The sequence below is a fragment of the Lepidothrix coronata genome, unplaced genomic scaffold (assembly GCF_001604755.1).
Source record: "Lepidothrix coronata isolate B3197 unplaced genomic scaffold, Lepidothrix_coronata-1.0 Scaffold6, whole genome shotgun sequence".
NCBI classification, from domain to species: domain Eukaryota; kingdom Metazoa; phylum Chordata; class Aves; order Passeriformes; family Pipridae; genus Lepidothrix; species Lepidothrix coronata.
Genome location: NW_016690186.1, coordinates 3,404,026 through 3,425,845, shown reverse-complemented (window position 1 = coordinate 3,425,845; position 21,820 = coordinate 3,404,026). Strand labels below are relative to the sequence as shown.

At 36.3% G+C, this 21,820-nt stretch overlaps 1 protein-coding gene across 2 annotated transcripts in view; it reads right to left on the bottom strand.

Moving 5' to 3' along the window:
- Positions 1–21,820, bottom strand: part of PRKDC (protein kinase, DNA-activated, catalytic polypeptide) — an 83,388-nt gene that overhangs the window by 45,474 nt on the left and 16,094 nt on the right. For both annotated transcript variants that reach the window (XM_017831239.1, XM_017831249.1), the window contains exons 19-41: positions 21,647–21,733; positions 21,145–21,264; positions 20,592–20,751; positions 20,031–20,137; positions 18,083–18,173; positions 16,894–17,057; positions 16,080–16,232; positions 14,788–14,895; positions 14,093–14,319; positions 13,575–13,669; positions 12,511–12,610; positions 11,420–11,553; positions 10,654–10,908; positions 9,382–9,608; positions 8,545–8,753; positions 8,272–8,404; positions 7,054–7,212; positions 6,542–6,745; positions 4,519–4,704; positions 3,503–3,607; positions 2,351–2,518; positions 1,939–2,066; positions 734–941 (exon numbers count right to left, since the gene is read on the bottom strand). In XM_017831239.1, the coding sequence (XP_017686728.1) occupies positions 734–941; positions 1,939–2,066; positions 2,351–2,518; positions 3,503–3,607; positions 4,519–4,704; positions 6,542–6,745; positions 7,054–7,212; positions 8,272–8,404; positions 8,545–8,753; positions 9,382–9,608; positions 10,654–10,908; positions 11,420–11,553; positions 12,511–12,610; positions 13,575–13,669; positions 14,093–14,319; positions 14,788–14,895; positions 16,080–16,232; positions 16,894–17,057; positions 18,083–18,173; positions 20,031–20,137; positions 20,592–20,751; positions 21,145–21,264; positions 21,647–21,733 (3,528 nt within the window). The remainder of the gene's footprint in view (positions 1–733; positions 942–1,938; positions 2,067–2,350; positions 2,519–3,502; positions 3,608–4,518; positions 4,705–6,541; positions 6,746–7,053; positions 7,213–8,271; positions 8,405–8,544; positions 8,754–9,381; positions 9,609–10,653; positions 10,909–11,419; positions 11,554–12,510; positions 12,611–13,574; positions 13,670–14,092; positions 14,320–14,787; positions 14,896–16,079; positions 16,233–16,893; positions 17,058–18,082; positions 18,174–20,030; positions 20,138–20,591; positions 20,752–21,144; positions 21,265–21,646; positions 21,734–21,820) is intronic.

The window sequence follows — 21,820 nt, the reverse complement described above, 5'->3', positions numbered from 1 at the left end:
TATGCACCTCACTGGTGCCAGCATTTACAGCCATGGAAACATGGTGGAGATGACTTTACAGACGTCTTGGCTTTAACTGTTACTCAACTTGGATCATTTCAGCATCTTGTTTGTCCTGCTGCCTTTAAACAGGTGTACCAGCAAAACCATGAGAGGGAAGAATTAAAGCAAGAGCAGAAACCTTCACTGGCAACAAAATCTTTGCATGTACTGTTAAATTGGAAGACAGGCTGTAAATAGAGACAGGAAGATATGTGATCCTAATCCCTTGCTGAAGAATCTTTGCAATGACTAGAGATGTATTTATTTCTCTAGAAGTAATGTACCTAATTTCAGAACTTTCATTATGGAGCTTGAATATCTCTATCCTACAATGTAATAACAGGCTACAATTTTATACAGTTTTTATATTTCAAAGTTAGAATGTGGTTTTGCTTTTGACAGAATTTCAGATCCCTTTAGATATATACAGATAACATTCTAACTTCAGTTTTTATACACAGTAGGTATGCAAACCTGCACTAACTTCAATGGAACAGTGTGTTGGGGAATAAAGAAAAGTTTCTCAATAACAATCAAACTATGTAACTGGCACAAACTTCCATTTCGAGATACAGAAAACTGGAAAGCAAGTGGTTTCCATTAGTGTTTCATTCAAAAGCAAGACATACGTATCAACACCTGCATTTTATTAGATCTTCCCTAATCCTAAAAAAACCAAACTAATTCATACCTTTGTAAACCTGGAATTAAGTGTATCCATAGCCTGTACTATAATTTTGCCAAAGAATTCCCTCAGTGCATCCAAGCTGCAGTGCCACAAGAGAGTAAGGAGGGAGCGATCCATAAATGCTTGACGAGTAGTATTTGAAAGAAGTTCTTCACTTTGGAACATTTTGTGAATGGTGTCCAACAGTATCACTTGTTGGGCAGTGGTGCTCCTAAACAAGATGGAAATCTCAAAATGAAAACTCTTTCACCAGACTTCATTTATGTCTCAAATCCTTGCGACATTTAAATTTTTTACTACCTGCATTCATACCCCTCTTGGATTATCTTACAAGACATGCAAGATCAGGCTGAATCACCACTTATTATGGAGATCTCAAAAAAACCAAAAAAGCCACAACCCTCAGCTTCTTAGTCTGCAACAGATGGTAAACTTTGTGCATCTATAATAATTTAATCCCAAAGCAAACATCAGCTTTCTCAGCTCCTTTTTACCGAACAACATAAACAAATAATTTATCTGGTATATGTGACGAATGTAGGCAAACAAGAAGGAAAAAAGGAGGAGACTTCGCTGTTATAAGGTTGTCCAGTGGCCTATTCGAGTGTTCCACTACTAGATGAACTGTTGTTCTGAAAAATTTTACTAGGGCTAAAATTTGAAAAATTGGATTTGGGCATAAGGTCCAGGAAAATATACAGTCATTACTTAACAGCCAATCAGGAACAGAAATGTTTGGTTTAGAACAGACTGAAGAGCTCTTCTGCAGACAGAGCATGCTTGTGTCTATGATTTGGCAGCCTGGAAACATTCAATTAAATGTGCTGTTGTATTTCCAAAGAGGCTGAACAAAGTAATTCACTGTCATCATTAAGTGCTATCAACTTAACTGATCATATGGTTACACAGGGATATTAACTATGTAACACACAATTACTACAGTCAGTTGAATTGTGAACCACCTAATTTACAGAAGGCTTTTCAAATTTGCACAGGCACTGGAAGTGTAATCTGGGAATTGGTGTCACTTTTTCATACTTCAGAAATACTTAAAAAATGTGAAGACAAAATCAAAGTCTGAATTAAAACTATTATGTAAATAATAGTGTAAATCATCACTATTACAAGGAGAATAAAATGCAGGAACCACATTTGCTTCAGCAAAAATTCAATGAGAACAAGAGCAAAATCCAATAGACTAAACTCACCTTCTTGAAATTTTTTTGAAGCTGGCTTGAAATAAGTCCTCCATGAAATGTCTGTGGTCCCTACAGAGGATTTCTGTCATCAGTTGCAACAACATTGGACTCTGAGACAATTCTAATGCATCTAACAACTGAAAAAGAAATAATGTATAACTTAGAGAGCCACACTGGATAAAATCCAATCAGTCTAATGAAGTAATTATTTTTTAATACTGACCAGAAGCAGATGCACAGAAGTGTTTATTTAATGTACATCTGTAGATTAATCTTCTGGATAAGGACATAACTCAGAAACCAAAAAGTTGATTTCCTTATGTGAACTGAGAATCTCTCTTTAATTCCAGATCCTGTGAAACACTCTTTCTAGATGTAGTTCACTTTGGCTTCTAATTATGTATTCGTTAAAAATACTGACCTTCTTAATGCAGTCTACGTAGTTATTGTGCTTCAAAGTTCCTTTGGGAAATTCATCAGACCTCATGGGAAAATTGAAAGCTACAAGTTGGTCAAGAGCATTCTTAAGGTCATGAAGTTTTTCTCCGGTCAAATTAGTGAAGAACGGGAGAATTATCACTGCTTGGCCCTGAAGGGGAAAAAACAAACCAAAATCAAACAACTGTTTCACACTTAAAAAAAAAGTTAACCCGTAACTATGAAGCCAGTTGAATAGGACCACAAAACAGCACCAGTGGCTGTGTTTACTAATTCAATGGCTTGGTGTACTGATAAAAATATGTTATGTAGCTGCTCATTTTCCAGCTGTATAGAAAACAGCTTTGGTCACTGTTGAGTGGGAGTTAAAAGCTAATTAATATCTCACAGCTGAAATGGCTAGGACTGATATCCCATTGTTCTTTTAAGCAAGCATTCATTCTCACACAAGTGGCCGATTTAAAGCACCACCTCACAGCCGAAACAAGATCCCAAACTTTATTTATTTCAAATGCATGGGAAAGTACAAAACTCTGTCTAATTAAAGGCAGGCTGGCTGAGAAGCAACTATGCAAAGCTGCTTCATAAAGTACAAAATTTCTTAATATTCTACTCCAACCCTTATGTTCCAGCATCTTTTATAACTTCCACTTTCAGTACGCAGTACTTTATCTCCCTCTCCCGACCAAGCCACATATAGCAGCTAATCCATTAGTACTGGTCTCATACTTGCAGACATGAACATTAAATAATGACAAATGTTCATAATTTGACCTGTAGGAAATGCCACTCCTTTCTAAAAGTCTGATTAACCATCATTTCTCAAATGAACACTTTGGACTTCTAAACAATTCGCTGACAGTAATTTTTTTCCTAAAAATTACAGGCCTTTCATCTGAGCAAGGGAAAAAAAAAGCCCACTTTAAACCAAAACATGGTATCTGACATACTGTCCTACTGTAATACTGTCTGAAGGACAAAAAGGATGATGTACAAGTTTTAGTATGTTGAATAGAAGAATAAAAAATAGAAGTGGTGTCTGTGCTGTAATTTAAGGCGAAGAACAGGGAATTCCATGAACAACTATCATTCTAATCTGGGGAGGGTAGGGAAGCCATTGAAGTGAGCAATTTACCTTAAGATTTAAGCCTAAACTCTGATCAGTGAGTAGACTGGTATAGGTATTAAAAACAGCTGTAAATGCTTCATGATTGGTATTGAAAGAAACCGAAGAGTCTATCTGGAAAGACAGAAGAAATAAAAATATTTATTTTTTTTTAACTGATCAAAGAGATTTGTATTAATGAACAATAAAAAGCCCAGGAGCTACAGAATTGTTTATTTCCAAAAATATACTGAATTAACAGAAAGCACATAAAGACTGATTTTGGTTTTAAAAGGACACTCAATAACAATTCTGAAAACTCCTACACAGTACAAATAAAATCATAATGTTGGATATTTTTTAGTTAAAAAAACATTAAGCTCCCTCTCAAAGACAAATTTCTTACTAGTCACTTCACTGCCAGATAACACAGCAACACAGTTCGCATTCTGTATCCTAACATATACCTTTAAACCAATTCAAGTTTAAAATAACTAATTATCAAAAAGAAAAATAATTCTCATATATTTGTGTACAGCTACTTTAACAAGTTCCTGAAAAACCCCAATAGGATATGCAGATACTTATGTTTTCAGAATAGAGAAAGAAAAAAAACTGAGACCAAAATCCCTATGTAATGGGAAATTAAGGATTTTTAAAATAAAGATCTTTCCGCATTCTGTTGATATGGGTAGCACTCCTACATTGTGACTTTCTGAATACCATCATGACAAAGAATGTTATCAGAGGCTTCTCAGTTTCAAAGCTCACTCTCTGCACTCACAGCAATTCTTCAAAAGAGGCAGCTAAAACATGAGAACAATTTAAAAAACAAAAAAGAGAGGGAGAAGAGCAAAATCTAGTAATTTCTGCCTGTCCAAATATATTTTGTACTACATTGATAAAAAAACCAGATTCTGATATTCTCCAACTACTTTTTTTTCCCCCAAACACAAAGCATTAGAATGAAACAGCATTTCTTGAAAGAAAGATACAATTCCTACAGAATTAGAAAGGTTACCTGGATTTTATAATGGAATGCATACCTGCAGAACTTTTGCCAGCAGGGTTAAGACTGCCATTTTGCGCTCAGGAGCTGAACCTTTGGCCCACCAGCTGTCCAGTTTCTCCCAGTTTCTTAGTACAGCTGTCACCAGTTTTGCTCCTTGCTGCTTGCGTACAGCACGCTCCCTAAAACTCTGATCTAACATGCCATTCAAAATGCTACCAACCTGGAAGGAAAAAACAACAGGTAGATTCTTGCATCCCAAATTAAAAGATGATAAGATCACTTCATTAGTATGGGCAATCATTAAAAAAAACCATCAAAAGCAATGCTAGATTTAAATCTCAAAAGGATACAGGAGAAGCTCTCTGCAAGAAATTAAAAGAATATTCTTCTTCAAAAAAGAGATTTCTGTCTAATTTACTCCTGTTTCAATCAGAGTTCAATGCAGCAATTCCTTCCCATACCTTTTGTGCGAATATGGAGGAATAAATGATAATCCAGAATACCTCTAAAGATCAGTACTTGAAAATTTTAGTATGAAACTGAGAAACAGCACATATGCTAACTTATTTGCATTCATTTTGGAAAAAAAAAATAAACCCTGGCATAGCAAATATGAACTAAATATGTTTGAAATCTCTTTTCTTCCAAAAATAATGGTTAGTGACTTCCAAATCTGAATGCTGCATTCTCTCTCCTCTTGAATAGCTGGCAACCACTTATAAACTGGATTAATGTTATCAACCTTGTAATTTCACCAGATGTGGATGGCAGAGTAAAACAAATTATTTTCTTCTTCCTTATGTCACAAATGCATAAAACTAAAGAAGAGATATCAAATGTAATCAATAATACATTTTTTTTAAAAAAGTAGTCAAAACCAGCAGATGACAATAAAATGTTTGACCCAATTTGTCTATTTACCTCAATTAAGCTAACGGGGACTTTTCACACTATTGCCACATGTAGCCAGTGGAAATTAGTAGCGTATCATTTATCAGAGACACTTAAAAAAGTTAATGGCATGCTCTGTACAGGAAACACTACAAAGTCATCATAAGAAACAGCCTTTTAAAACATACGCATCTCTCTACAATCTAATTAAACAATTTTTGGTAGCATCAAAAATTATGCTCCGTGTTTTAAACACTTACTTTCAAGTAAAACCTTTAAGCATAATACTTTGGATTAAAAAAGATCTCATTATTTTTAAAAAGGTGATTCTACTTTCCTATTCTACTTTCCTGAGAATCTTTTTAAGCAAAAAGGAAAGCGGACTTTTGGTTATTTTGACACTTTATCAGAAGCACTGAAGGAAGAGTTTCTCAAGTATAACATGTTTCCTTCCTGGACCTGAAAGTGAGCTCTATATCAGTAAGTACTGCCAACCAACAGGAGAAAATCTGTTCAGCAGAACAAGTGGTGCTGACACTGAGTACATGACAACTACCCCATATATGTTTCAGGTCAGGAGGGTTGTGTGTGTGCCTCTCTCTCTCTTTTTAATACTCTCATCTGTCTCTACTCCTGTCCTGCAGACTAAATGCCCATTAGTGGTTGGAGTTCATTTTCCAGTTTAGTTTTATCCAGAACAAATCCAGTCCACATGCTCTGGGACCACTCTGCAATGCAAATCTAAGCACAGTAAACGGGTCCTTGTTTTGAAAGGACATTCATGATTTGAAGTACTATGCAAAGACATCCTGATACATAGATTCAGGAGAGGTAATAGGTAAGCGCTTTCCACTCAGTTTGATTTGAGATGACAGAGTGCCTAAATAATGTCAGGTTGCCAGAGATCATGAAGATAGCACCAGTAAGACAAGACAAAACAAACAAAAAAACCAATGAACAAACACCCAACCCCCCAACCCCCGCAACCAACCAAAGAAACCCAACCCCAAATAAAACCTATCAATCCATTTGCTGTCTGAAATTCAACCCAAGGCACTTCTTCCCCCACTACACACTCAGTTACATCCACTTCTAACAACAACAACAATAAAAGCGTTACTTCTAACATTCCCTTTTGATTTTGTCCTTTTAAAGAAGTCCAATACCATTTGGGGATTGCTGACACATGACTCCATAAGCTGGATTATGATCACATCCAGGTTTTTCAGCAGTTGTTGATTGATGGTTTCTGAGAAGAGGCTGTAGAAATACTGCCCATGAGAGAAACTGATCAGGTGGTTCTGGGATGCTCCTGATAGTGGCACAGATAACACTACTGTGTTCAACAGCAGACTTACTAGCTCCTCACACTGTGAAAATCAAGGCACAGAGACAGAGTTATCTCGAGGAAATTACATTTCATTTGGAAACTTCCTAGAAAAGCATGGCTTTTTTTAAGCTTCCATTCCAAACTTCTTTATTTTATTAGAAAGCACAACATAAAGCACTAACAGAATGCTGAAATGCTTTTTATCCACAACTGTCCCTCAATTAAGCCGGTGAATTGTTACAGCTCCTCTGTAGGACTATGAATAAAACACCTACTAAAAATATGGAGAGAAGATATCGATGAGTATTGAATTATGTTGAGAATTAAAACTGGAGAACCACATCCTACCTGGTCATCAACAGCAAAGGCCAGCTGCAGGAGTTTATCAGCTAATCGCTTACTGTTAATGTCTAATGATGGAAGAGATATCCTTTCACCCCCACGTGCAATGCCTTTATAAACAACTGAAAGAAGCTTGGAGCCAACTGAGAAATGAGGCCTTTCATCCTATGGAAACAAACAAACAAACAAACAAACGACAATTAATATAAACTGAAAAAAATACCATAAGGCCTTCCAATCCATCTGTATAGCTGATGAAAACACACGAACTCCAGATAATTTTCTTATAAAGCAATGCAAATATACCATGACAAGACATCTTTCTAAATGAGAACCAAGATTTGAAATGAGACAAATTGTATTGTATACGAAGTTCAGAACAAACTAACAGTAATTTGGAAATCTTAAAAATATTTTGATCCTCCTCCACTTTTTCAGGTTTACTAGATTACAGAAGTAAAATGAACAGCTTAGTCAAAATGGGTGGTACACAAATGGTAAACCATGCAGCTCCTTGATTATCACTATACTACAATCACAAGTCTAGATTTTGCTAAGACATAGAAGATGGATGGCAACACCTGACAGAAATTAAATAATTGTTAAATACAGCCTTGCTAACAAATTCTCAGCCTTTGTGGCTGTTGCATAACCTGATTCCCTTCAACCAAAGTAAAATAGAGATTTACTACAATGAGAAACTTAGCAGAAGGAATTTGGATAATATGGCCTACAGCTCCACCCCTCAGCTGCTCTCTATCCTGTTTTCCTGTAATTCAGACCCACTACACTGCTTCTTTATTATTGTCAGAAAATACTCCTTTTCTAATTTCCCTTATAATTTTGAATGGTCTCTGTTTAAAAGTTGTTGAAAAAATGCCTCCTTTGTAGGATAGTTAATCCTGAGTTTTTGAGTTTTCAGTCCTGTGAAACTCACTAAAAGTAAGTTTTAGAATCTACATTCTGATTTCCAGGGTCTGGAGCCAACCAGAAAAAGAACAACTGTTATGAAGATTGTTCAAACCTTAGTATTCTGCTACTCAGATTTGTGGAATAACCATAACACATTTATTTCTGATCCCATTCAATACCAGCTCTTCGCTGTTAATCTCACTTTAAACAACTTCATCTGATCTGTTCTCTGTTTTCATCCTGGCCTTTTACACAGGAAAAGCTCTTCCCTGTATACAAATACTCAACATTATTTTCTGGATAAATAATTACCTGACTATGAAGAACAGAATGAAGCAGGCCAGATTTCTGGAGTTGCTTGCAGGCAGAAAGGACAGCACTAAACCTAACTTCATCGAAACGTGCATCTGAATTAAACAGATCAACAGAACAAAGGTCCTCAAGGCTAAAAAGAAAAGAGAAGCAGTAGCATTACATTGGTTGGGAGATCCATGTGCATCCGTAGACAACAATGTTTACTTCCCTATTTTTCACAGCCAGTGGCATTTGTTCCGGATTCATGCCTACCAGAAAGTACCTACTTACCTCTGAGGTGTGATTCTTTTTTTCATGCACAGTTTCAAAGATTCCTTATAGGGAGTTTTCATCAAAGCTTTCAAGAGTCTTACTGAGACATCTGGGAGATTTTTCATGACTTGCACATCAGCTGTGTTAAAGCCTATGTGTGATGGATCACACACAGTCATCACCACAAGCTCTGTGAAGGTTGCATTAAGCAGTTCCTTCTCAAGTAGCTAAAAGGAAAAAAAAAACAACATTAAATAAACCTTTAAAAATTCATTGATTTCCCTGTTTTATTCTTCATAACTTATCATTAATCCATCTATCTAAAATGAAACCAAACATGAAACAGTAACTATTCTCACTGACTTTATCTTTTGAAATGTCTGACTTTCAATCAATTACGGGAATGCACAGAAATTCAGTATCTATAAAAATAGACATAGGATATATGCTACCTCATCAAACTGCATCTAAGATCTTTTAAGTCAACATAGGCCTGTTTCTGTCTTGAATATACACCTGTAAATCCTGATGTACACCTCTGTGCACACTCTCAGAGATTTACTGCAAACAAGAAACAATCACAGTCTCAGAACTAAACTTTGCAGTGTAAATTTCCTAAGAGAATCATAATTGCTATATTTTATATAGTTAAATATGGTTTATACTGCATCAAAGCTAAGCAATTAAAGGAAGAATTGGCCAATCTGCCTTTCAAGCAGCTACCACCTCCACACATTTAATGCCATCGGAAATCACACAGGAAATATCCATTGCAAGTACTCCATCTATAGAACACACATATTTAGCTACATGTAAAATTTGTATCTTGCATTCACTGCAGATTTCAGTGCCTACCTTCCAGAAATCCTGCTGGCACAGTTCCAGGATCGTGGTGACAAACTCCATGATTCGGACTATAATGGTACACTTGCTGTAATTGTACACGTCTCTCTCCTGTGGACTGAACATGCTGCCTTTCGAACTGCAATCAAAGCACTGCTCTGCTGCGTGGATATCGTGCAAAGCAATAGTTTCAAGGAAGAACTGCACAGCTTCCAAGAATGAGGAAGTTTCATTTACACCTAAGAAGAATCACACTAAGTTGAAATGATACAGCCGCTCTGAACTTCTAAATATATTATTTTGTGCTTGGAAGAAAAAGGTCAGACTGAGGTAACAAACAGAAAGGCATTGCATCTCACACCAGTGTTTTCTGAAAGTCCTATATCGGTTCTAAATATTAATATTATATTATATTAATATTACAGGCAATATTATAGGCAATAAAGGGCAGTGTTCTACTTAATGATCACTACAAGCACTGATCATTACAAGCACTTATTAAAGATGATGACTTAGGCAAATGTAAAAAAAGGGGTAAAAATTTTAAATCCCTCATTTTGAACGACTTAGCCCTATGCTAACTGCATCCAACAATGATCTTACAGTACTGTTTTAAACCAAGACAGAGATGACACTGACAGACCACCTGAAACTTGTACAAGACTTCACATATAAAGTAACTATGCAACTGTACTATCAGCGATCAAAACTATTTTGTTTAGACTGACCTGCAAGAGTAATTAAAAGAAAAACCTTTTGGGAGACTCAACAGCTACACAAGGTATTATTAGGTACCTGATCAAAATTCAAATACAAGGCTTTTGGACCTGATGCTGTTGATGCATCAGGAACTGAAGAAAAGTAACATGCACAGGGCTTGAAGTGAAAAGGTGACTTCTTTCATTGTTTTCTGATAGCTGTCTCCAGACATTATTAAGGAGCAGGTAAAAAGCTTCGGAAGGATTTTAAAAAAAAAAAAAAAAAAATCTATTGCTCTTCCCAGCAGTGGGAAATTAGCTCCAGAAAATAATTTTTGAAGATGGGATAGAGTAAAAGAAGTTGCTGGTAAGTAGATGTCTCAGAGATAGAAATGCAAAGACATATTTCTAGGACTAAAAAGAAACATTTTTAAGATACAAAGTACTTCATAAAAAAACATCCCACTACAACTGTCATTGAAAACTTCCCACATTTACAAAAAAACCTTCAAGTCCAAGTTAAGTACTCATCTTGGATGGACTCTGTGTAACACACATGAATGAACCTCATGCAGTAATCACTCACCCAGTATTTCACAGGGTTTGATCATTCGCAGGTCAAAGAATGTATTGTAGCAATCCAGTGCTGCTAAGAACATATCCATCCACTGCATGACAGCCTGTAAACTGAAGGGTTGTTGCATACCATGGAGAGTTGGCTGAGAAAGGATCCCAGATGGATTTCTGGCATTAGTGCCACCTCCTTCAAATTTATTAATGAGGAAAGAAACATCTCTGGCTTTTAGAATATCAGCCAGCCAAGAAGATGGAGACTTGTTTCCTGATAGAAACAGAAATACAAATTCTCTAGGAAAAATGCATTTCAAACTAGCAAGGAACTAGAAGCAAACGGACTAACACACACAAACTTTGCGTTTTAAAGTGGGTCTTCTAGCAGAAAAGGTATTAGTTTTGCTTTAGCCTTGGTCATATTGTTAAAATTACCCATATGGAAGAGGCCAATTTGTAAGACGTTTCCACTAGTCCCCCATCAGCAAATTCTGCCTTTTTAGCTGGATACTACAGCAGTTCTGGGCTTGGAAGCTCTCCATCCTGCCTGGAAGGAAGTCCACCGCAAAACCCTCTTCTATGCCCACAAACCCTGAGGTTTCCACAATATCTGACTTGCACTATAAGCAACTACTCAGTTTCTGTTTAACAACACTGAGTGAAGAGATATTTACTTAAAAAAATTTTTTTCTTGTAAATAATACCTTGAACGGAAAACACAGAGGAAAGGCATGCACAATATTTAAAAAGCAAAGATAATGGTGCACTGTGACTTAAAATACCTGGTAACAAAGGAACAAATTCATAGAAGAGTTCCATGGCTTTATGTCGGCACTCTGTCTGAGGTCGTCCACACTGCACTAAGAGCCACATGACAACGTCCAGAAGACACACTGACTTAGTAGCTGGAAATCCTCTGCAAAGAAGTATTAGGGATTAACAATCCTCTTGACATCTACCAAGAAGCCACAGTCTTCCAGTTGAAAGAGATCAAAATGTTCCATGAGCACCACGGCATTTTATCTGTCTAACCACAACCCATTTGCACTACAAGGAAGAGCTTTTCTACAAGCACATCTTTCTCTTCTCCTCACTCTACTTTGGATTCCCAGACTCTACTTTGGATCCCCAGAGCATAGTCCTTGTAGAAACAATTTACAATGCAGAATCAAGTATCTTCCCTTCTGTTTGTAACTCAGAGATGCAAAAATGGAGATTAAAGTTTAAATAAGCCTGCACAGTTTTTCTCCATTCCCCTAATTATCCAGACTCTTAACTTATTGAAGACAACATCAGTGACCCAAATCTAGACCCAACTTGCCAGTTTTTTAAGATCACACAATAGTTTGGGTAAAAAGGGACCTCAGGAGATCCAACCTCTTACTCAAAGTAGGCTCACCTATGTGATCAGACCAGAGCTTCATCCAGCCTGATACTGGATCCATTTTTTCTTCTTCCACCTTTTTTGTTACTGCTCTTTAATTGCTGATCATCCTGTTGCAGCTTGTTCTGCTTCTGCTAACACTTAACAGCAATAAGAAAGGCTTTGGAGGAGTTTCCTGCAAGTGCTGCTTTGTAGCACAGTTGCTAATGTTATTATAAACACTGCTGTGAGGGAAACATGCTTTTCTTTTCTGCCTGTCCTTGCCAAACTACAGCAAGTTCACCATGCTGCAATAAAAAATGACCATCGTGATCCTCTCATATTATGTCCACCATTTTCCCACCAGTGGTTCAACAGATATACCGGGACATTTGTATCAGCAACTGCCATAGGACGAATTCCTCATTCAGAATCCCAAGAATTTAATGGAACTACTGACATAATTCATTAAAATGTAATATTAAAAAAAGAAAAAGGCAAATTGCTGACCGTGGTACTCGTCGTTTTCCTTCCTTGTTCAGAGAAGGGGCTTTATGCTTGATGATGCGCTTCAGGTGATTAATAGCATCACAACATTGTTGTGCAGTACCTGTTAGAGACAATTGCCATCTATAAGTAAATTCCAGTAATCTGGTTAAATGAATCGAGATATTAGCACTATAGACGTGGTGCAAGAGACTTACACAGAGAATAATGTCTATCAGCTCCACTACTCTGTCCTTCTACAGTAAATTTTTCAAGGGTGCAGAGCAAAATGATGAAATAGCAGACAGGCCAGCGTGGCCTTAGCCAGCCCTGGAGCCTCCAGTATAAACATGTATTCTACTTTCCGTGATCGTGCTTAGAGAAACTAAAAATTTGCCATATGAGAATTTCTTTTAGGGTCACTTCTATCACAGCCTGAACTATTCCTCTGAAAAAGACATAAAGCTTTGTTACACCAGTTCTTGCGTTTATGTTCTAATTACTGTTAACTGATGAAAGTTAGAGCATTAAAAAAAAAAAAAGAAAGAAGAGTAGATTTATTGAAGAATTGCTAGTACTGTGTAAGAGGTCATAGATTCTTCACACATCTTCATACTGTTAAACAGAGTAATGACAAGGCAACCACGAAAGGGTATTACAAAATGGGGGAAATCTTTCACAAAATACAAAGAAATGTCAATTTTTGGAGTATTTTGTTTGTTATAAAAGAGTAGACTAAGATTCTCATCAAGCTACATTTTATACTGTGTAAGTGCGAAACCAGGACTCAAATCTGAAGGACTAGTAGCATTTTTAGTGTTATTACAAAATTGTAAATCATCATAAATATGATAAGGTTCTTTCTCCTGAGCTCAAACTATTCCACCTTTATACATTGCAAGGAGTTGATTCAAAGAGTTCCTAACTAGATATCAAATGACCTCTCTACCAGTAATGAAAAATAATTCTTTCTTTGTTGCAAAAGGAAGCACATTTACTTTTCTTACAGTTACAGTTTTTCTTTTTTAACCCAAGATTCAACAGGATGACTTTTTTCTTCATTCCATAGTTCATTAACTATAGCTCACCTAATGATTTCTCATCTGTATGGGCTAAGGCCAGACTTTCCAGAAAAACAACCAGGGCTTCAAACACAAACTGCTCCACCAAAGAATTTTCTTCCCTTTAAAAATCAGGAAAAAATTTAACAAGAAACATGAGTAGAAGGAGCACTAAGCATGAAATTCTAACTAAAAATCACCAAATTAAATACCGTAGAGATAAACTGCACAAGATGTTTTCACAAAAAAGTACGTCTAAACCAGCTTAAAAACTAGCAGCGACATTTGCTGACCATCCTGAAAAGGCATAAATAATTTCCAATAAATTTGTGATAAAAAACTTAGATTTATATGTCCCCCACTGGCAGAAACTACAAAATTATAATTAAATTATAATAAAAATTATTAGGCTAAGTAACTCAATTTTACAGCTACTATATGCATTAACAGAATGAGTATCAGTGGATGACTGAGTTCTACAATTCTTTTTAGCTCACTGAACCTTTAGTCCAAGCCAGTTACTGTTTCAAGTTCTGTTTACTCACCTAAATTCTCTGTAGATACTGTTAAAAGCCAGTGCTGCACCCAGTCTCTTGAAAGCGCTGGGGTGAAGAGCAAGACTATACAACCTTTTAAAGAGAGACTTTGTGTTCGCTGGGCTTTTCTCCTGCTGTCTTGGTGTTGTCTGCTTAATAGACCATTTCAAAAATTCTCGTATGCACTGACCACAGAAATCTCTCAAAGTGCTGTCAACTGGATCCACTATGCCACTCTGAAATTACATTTAAAAAGAGCACTGCAAGACCTCTTGACCTACTTTGCCTCCAACCACTTTAGTTCAGTGCAAAAGCTAGTTTGAAATTTAAAGCTTTTGCACCTGGTGAAAGCATTAGATACTTAGAGAAAAATTAAGCACACAACAAAAGCAACGTCCATTCAGGGGGATGAGTGGTGAATGTACTTCAGGAGTTCCTAGTATACACTGAGGATAAAGAGTGTTTCATTAATCCTATAACGATTCTAAAGATCATAGAGCTGTATTTTGAGAATGCCAAAGAAAGAGAAATCCATCATCAAAATCTCAGTTAAGAAGCATTAAATAGTCATTAAAAAACATTTTCTTTCTTTCAGACAATTAAGGGGCCATTATATCTGTTCATGTGTTCCTAGTTCCTTCAGTAGTAAAATGATGCTAGTTAAAAATGGCACAGAAAAAAGTGAGGAAAGACTTATGACCTACCAAGATAGCTTCCAGGAATGCCACTGTATCTTGACTCTCAAACTTTTTGTTGTTGGTAAACCAGTGAATGAGTTGCATTACTAAAGGCTCATATAACTGTCTCGTTACCTAAAAAGAGTAAACATCAACTACATTTCTAGGATTAATACATTTCTATGCTATTTTGCTATTCAAAATATGTAAGAATAAAAACCCAGTACTTTGAAAAAGGGTCTATAAAATTAAAAAAGAGCTTCATATTACATTCCTGTATCAGGGATTAAAAAAACCAGATAGTTAAAACTGGTTACCTGTTTTCTATTCCATTGGTTTCAATGACCTCCAAACTTACTTTCAGTAAGATCCTCTGAGACAAAGCACATTGCATGCCACAGATTGATATGCCAAGACACAGACAGGTAAACAGGGAAGTTTGTTTCTTAATCTGTATTTACATCTAAAAATCGGCCTTTACCACATACATTATTCTGACTTCCTGGACTTCAATGATTTTACCTGTAAATCAATCTGACTGAATACTGTTCTACTGGAACATGAAGGGAAAAACACTAAATATGGTTATATATGCATGTATATATTATTATAATGCAGTGTGTATGCATCAGTTTGGACCAATCTAGACATTATTTTCCTATGGCTTACATTGAGCCACATGCCAGTAGAAGAGGTTTCACCTAAACTGGTAACACAGAACATGAAGTCCCTTTGGTCTAAAAATAGATCTGGATGCCAGGGTCCAAACAGCAGTCTCAAAAGCCACAAGACTTGTAATTTCAGCAAAGCTGAACCTATGTGTCTGTTCTGTTTTGTGCAACAAAGGAGAAATACCAAGTTCAGATGTTTGAATTAAATATATCATCCTGAGATGTCAAAGAGGCAGTTGCAAATTCTCTCCCAAATGGTTTTTCTGTGATTGCAGCTTTGCACTCATTCAGTATTGAAACAATCAACGTCACCTCAAATTAATTTATTGAAAAACAACTATAGAAATTAAATACGGTGCTAAAGAGTGCTATTGCCACAAACTCGCTGAATGAAGCTTGAAACTCGAATCTCTCGTGCATTTCTCTGAGTTACTCTGAACTACACTGCATTATAGAAGTCTTTGAAAAGGCCTCCACCCCATTCCCAAACTAAAACAGAATTTCAGCTTAAAAAATACATTACATTTGAGGAAAAAAAAAAAAAGGCAACATGCTAAGAAAACTTCTGACAAGAAAACTTCTAAATAAAATTACTAATTAATTCCCACATTTAAAGGTATTAAAATGCTTATAAATAAATCTACTTACCTGGTCTATGTCACAAGCAAGACGAAGCAATACTGGAAATACTCGCTTATGTAAATGATACATAGGTGGGGGACCCTGATGTCCTTCTGGCATCTGAGTCGCTGTCCCCAACATATATGTGACTATGCTGTGTAGGAGCTCACAGGCTGCAACCTGAAATTTAAAAATCCCTCTGGTTATGCATCCATTACTTTCACAGAGAAGACAAAACTGTGGCCAGAAGAGAGTAAGTCACAAGAAATAGTGTACTTGAGAAATCACTCCAATCTATACTAAATCATTGTTTCAGGAACAGATTGTGACCATGGAATTAATTTACACACATACTGGCCTTTTTCCTAATGTTTTAGTCTCTGTCATGGGCAGTCACATCTCAGCTAGAGAAAATTAACCACTAGAAAAGTCACCCATCATTATGTTTTCAAGGATACTTCCATTCTTGACCCTCTTTGGATATCACCATTCCAATCCAGGACAGTAAGAAAATATTTGCTTAAGTGCTCTGCTGGATTAGGCCCGCAAGTTCATAGGCTAGGCATGAGAAGAAGGCCAAACAACAATGAAGATCCACTAGTTTAAAAAATTCATTTTTATGTTAAGTCTAACTCTTAAAGCACAATGCTGTCTGACAGAGCTTAGTGCAACCTCTGCTCTTCAGTTTTTAAACACTCAGAATAACATCATCATGAAAGAGCAAAGAAGTACATTGCTACCTGTGAATTAATTAAAATAGGTTTTTAGTCACAAGGAAGACATTATTTTATGCAATATTTATCAGCTAGCACAAAACAAAATGTAGAGAAAACATCAATACTTTTGTTTGTCTGTCACTTGCAGAAAGAGCCAGTTCAGTCACACGAGGCAAAAATAAATCCAAATAGATGACAGGCTTCATATCTGCAAATGGTACAGCAAAGCTCAGACGCTTTTCAGTGTCCCAGGATACACATTTCTTCATCATCTCTTCTGCAGAGGTAGCTAATGCATTTGAAAAAAGATCAAAACAAGCTTTATATCATACACATAGAGTGAGTATTTACATAGCTCAGTCAAAACAATCTGTAACCCTTCAACTTCAGTTAGATTGCCATGCAATGTTAATTCTTTATAAAGTACTGTAAAAACGGTAGTAGTCAGCATTTCAGGAGAGAGCTCCAGCAGTCTCCAGTTTCAATATAGATTAAGTTTGGAGACAATTATAAATTCAGCAGACATTGAATCACACTTGATTTAAAATACTTCTTAAGACATCCAACTTTTGTCTTCTAATGTTATAGAAAATTCTTGAAGGTCAATCAGACAAGATCCAACATACAGACTCCTGCAATTGCACAGAACATGACTACATCCCTGGCTATCTCTTCCAAGGAAAACTGGCATACTTACTCCCTTCTCTCCCTATATTTTCATATTTGCTAATTTGGTTAACAAAGCTGATCACACTTTGTATTTAATTTCCAGGGAGTAAGGCTACTTTCCAACAGTATTTATGAATAAGTAATAGAGAAGTACGCGGCAGAAAGAAATTTGATTGTAAAGGCAGAAAAAACAAATGTAAACATAAAAAGAAAGGAATAAAATTTCTATACAACTACATTAGTTTCTAGACTATCTAAATTTTGCACTGACTAAAGTGAGAACTGTAGTTAAAAGGTGAAACAGGTACTTAGGAATTACAAACTGAGGCAAAGTTTTAAAATGGCTTTGCAGCCAGAGGGTGAAGGGGGGGAATAAATAAAACCATATACTCAGATGCATATATAATTTTTTGCCTTTAATTGTAGTTTTCTACATACTTTCTGCATTCCATAGTAAGTTGGTGAATACTTTGCTCTACTAAGCCCCAGAACTGAATAAAAGCAATTTTGTTTAAACAAGAGCAATAAAATATAGGTATCCTTGAAAAGCTCATGCATTCCCATAAAGTGATGCTGAGACCTTATTGAAATCTTCTTTCAAGAGAGACACATAAATATTTTTATTTACATTGATAGTGTACTCACCTGTAATTAAGTTGTGGTTAATCTGCCCTCCCAAAGATCCAAGAAGGCGTGCCACTCTAGTCCTTACTGCTTCCAAGGAGGGACTGTCTTCCTAAAAAATTCAACTGATTAATACTATTGAAAGAAAAGTTACTTCTGTATAGAAGTAATTCAGTTTACAGGTAAATGAAGGTTTTATGGCTCTTGTTAGCATAAAGATTAGAAAGTAAAATGAAGAACCCAAGGGGAGAAGAACTGCATCAAACAAGAGAACAGTTTTGGTTTAATAAGCAAAAGAGGGCAAGACTGGAAAGCATTCTCATCACATTTTGTAAGCATTCTATTGCAACTTTTCAAATAAATGTTGAAATTTTAGTAAAATTTTATTACCACAGGTAACATATACCTACAGAATGACATAACAATCTAAAAAGTAGAAACAAATTGGAGCAAAAATTACTCTTTTCATTTGCTTTAATTCCAGAACACAAAATTTAGATACTGTATCTATACAGAATTACAGAATCATTTAGGTTAGTAAAGGTCATAGAGACCAACCATTAACCCAGCACTGCCACGTTCACCACTAAACCATGTCCACAAGAGCCACATCCATGCTTTGCTTTTTGAATGCTTCCAGGGATGGTGCTTCTGCCACTTCCCTGGTCAGCCTGTTCCAATGTTTGGAAACCTTTTCCAAATATCTAATCTAAACCTCTCTTTGTGCAATTTGAGGCCATTTCCTCTTGTCCTGTCACTTGTTTCCTGGAAGACCAACCCTCACCTTGCTACAACCTCTTTTCAGGTAGTTGTAAAAGAAGAATGTCCCCCTGAGACTCCTTTTCTCCAGGGTAAACAATGGCAGCTCCCTCAGCCAACTTATTTTTATAAGTAGCCTGTATGGGATATAAAATGTACCCATTTTGCTTCACAGAATCACAGAATGATTAAGGTTGGAAGGGACCACTGCATGTCATGTAGTCAAACCTTCCTGCTTAAGCAGGGTCCCTAGAGCATATGGTACAAGACTGTGTCCAGATGACTTCTGAATATCTTCAGAGAAGATCACCCCACAACCTCTCTGGGCAATCTGTTCTGGTGCTTGGTCACCGGCACAGTAAAGAAGTTTTTCTTCATGTTCAGGTGGAACTTCCTGTGCATCAGTTTCTGCTCATTGCCTCTTGTCCTATTGCTCAGCACCATCAAGAAGAGCCTGGTTCCATCCTCCTGACATCTTCCCTTCAGATACTTATAGATATTGATGAGGTCCCCTCTCAGTCTTCATTTCTCCAGGTTAAACAGGCCCAGCTCCCTCAGCCTTTCCTCATAAGAGATGCTCCAGTCCCCTCATCATCTTTGTAGCTCTCCACTGGACTTGCTCCAGGAGCTCTATGTTTAAACACCACTAGGTTGGAAAGAATTCTATACATAGGACTAAATAATAGTTTCACGCCTAAGAAGAAGTTTATTCCAAGTTAGCTTGTGCACTGGAATATACAAATGAAGCTACACTAATTTTGAACTACTGGTCACTGGTCAAAGTGATGCATATGTTGGCCTCTAAAGACAATAAACCGATCCACACAAGATAATTAAAAAAAAAAAGCCAAAAACTTACACATTCACAAAATTCTATGTGCATAGTGCTAAACTGGTACGTAATTTTGGGTGTTGGAGCTAAATTTTTGTTGCCATAATATATCACTCTGGAAGTGATAGTGACTTACAGGATTTCTTCAGTTCCCTTTCCTTGCTTCATTCCCATTCTCACCCTAGAACAGGAATCTTTCCAGACACGCTGGTGTTACAGTTTTTTGAACTACTCTATAGAATGGGATTTATTAAACTCATCTAAGGTAGAAATAACCCTCACCAAAAAACCCAAACCAAACATGTAGGCATACAAGAAAGGAAGAGAAACAGTGGGAAGCAATTAACATTTAACTCTAAAAAGACAGAGGATTCTTACCACTGAAAATGTCTTTGCTTTTCTTATACGCTGTATCACAACTTTATTATATCCCTTCTGGGCTGCTCGAGAAAGTTTCCTTACTTCCCAGTTATTCTGGGATTCAACTGATGAACAAAAAAAGAGCATATCAATCAGTTTATTGTAACAGCAACTCATGCACCTACCCATAATTTCATTAAAAAACACAACACTCTGGTTTTGCCCATTTTTATTTTTAAGATGTGACAATTATTCTTTCATTTAAAAGCTTTATTAAGGAAAACATGTTATTTTAATAAGTCTCTATTAGCGAAAACTAAGCTGATTTATGCATACAAAGGACATACCACAGAAAAGTGACATATAAAATGGCTATAATTAATGATTGTTTAGCAGAAGCAAGTAAGTACTAGTTTAAAAAAAGAGGTAAATTTTGGGGTGTAAGGGAAGCTGTATTGTTCCAACCAGAGGAAGTATGAAATATAGACAAAAGGTATGTCACATCCACTTCTTTAGGCATTAACTATAAAAAATTATTTTCCGCTCCCTTAAGACTACCAATTTTTTGCATGTATATACCTATAGATGTAGAGCTTTTCAAATAACCATCAAGAAGAGGTAGAACGTCCTTGTAGTAAGGTTGCATCATATGTCTGGGGATGTGAGCTGACCAGTCTTCCAAAGCATCCAGTCCCAGATCGGCCATTGGGATACAGCTAAGGCCCAGTTTAAATGCAGTCTGTGTGTCAAATATAAAACTATCAGCCTTTCATTTTTATTGACTACTACTATTTAAAGGTAAAAAACCCCCAAGTTTGAAAGCATTTAGCATACAATACATATCCTTTTGTAATAACTTTTGCCTGCTTAACATCTCACTCAAGATCAGCACAGGAGATACATATTATATTGCAACACGGGCACTAAGAGGGTCAGCTTAGGTCAAAAGCCATTTCCAACAATTTACTTGTTTATCCAAAAAGTCAAGTCATTTGTATAATATATCTCACTGAAGACAGTATAAAGCTTAATAGTTATCTTAATAGCTTAGCAGATACTAACTTTCCTCCAGAATGTTTGCATGTATTTTAGTTAAAAAAAAAAGTGCTAGATGTACATCACTTTGACCCACCTGCAGTGCAGGAATATAAGCTTTGATATCAAGCATGATGATGTCATGTGGTAAAGAGAGCAAAAAAATAAGACAGGATGCCAATAACTCATCCTTATACTGTTTCATTTTTGCTGAAACCTAAAATTCAGATAAATAGGTCAAGAACAATCATAAACCTTTTAAAATCTTAACTTAGCTGTATCAATATCCATGTAAAATAAACAAGTCAACACCAACACTGGAATCTCATTCACTTGCAGATAGTTACCAGAAAGTAATTAATACACAAGTATACAGTTACTTCTCAATTTTATATGAATAGGTGACCAATACATCTCTTCTGACATTAAGCAAAAAACAGGCAGAAAAAGATCTTGAAAAGCCTCTAAGTTGCATAGCCCAAAGAGCAGGAATACTTCTATCATACATGTAAGATTTCTCAGAAGATACAATTTTGATTGAATCATGTATATTCAATTCAATATTCAGACTAAGAAACTTAGTGAGCAAAATTACTTACCTCTTTTCCAAACTTTACAAACAGTGCAAAGCAAGACCTCTTTTCTGGGTCTTCAGGACATTTTCTGAGACTCATCGGACTGACACCCTACAAAACAGAAACCACACATGAACAGTATTAAAACACATGTAGTACACAGTTGGCCTTTTTAGCCACCAACGCGCTTGCAACAAA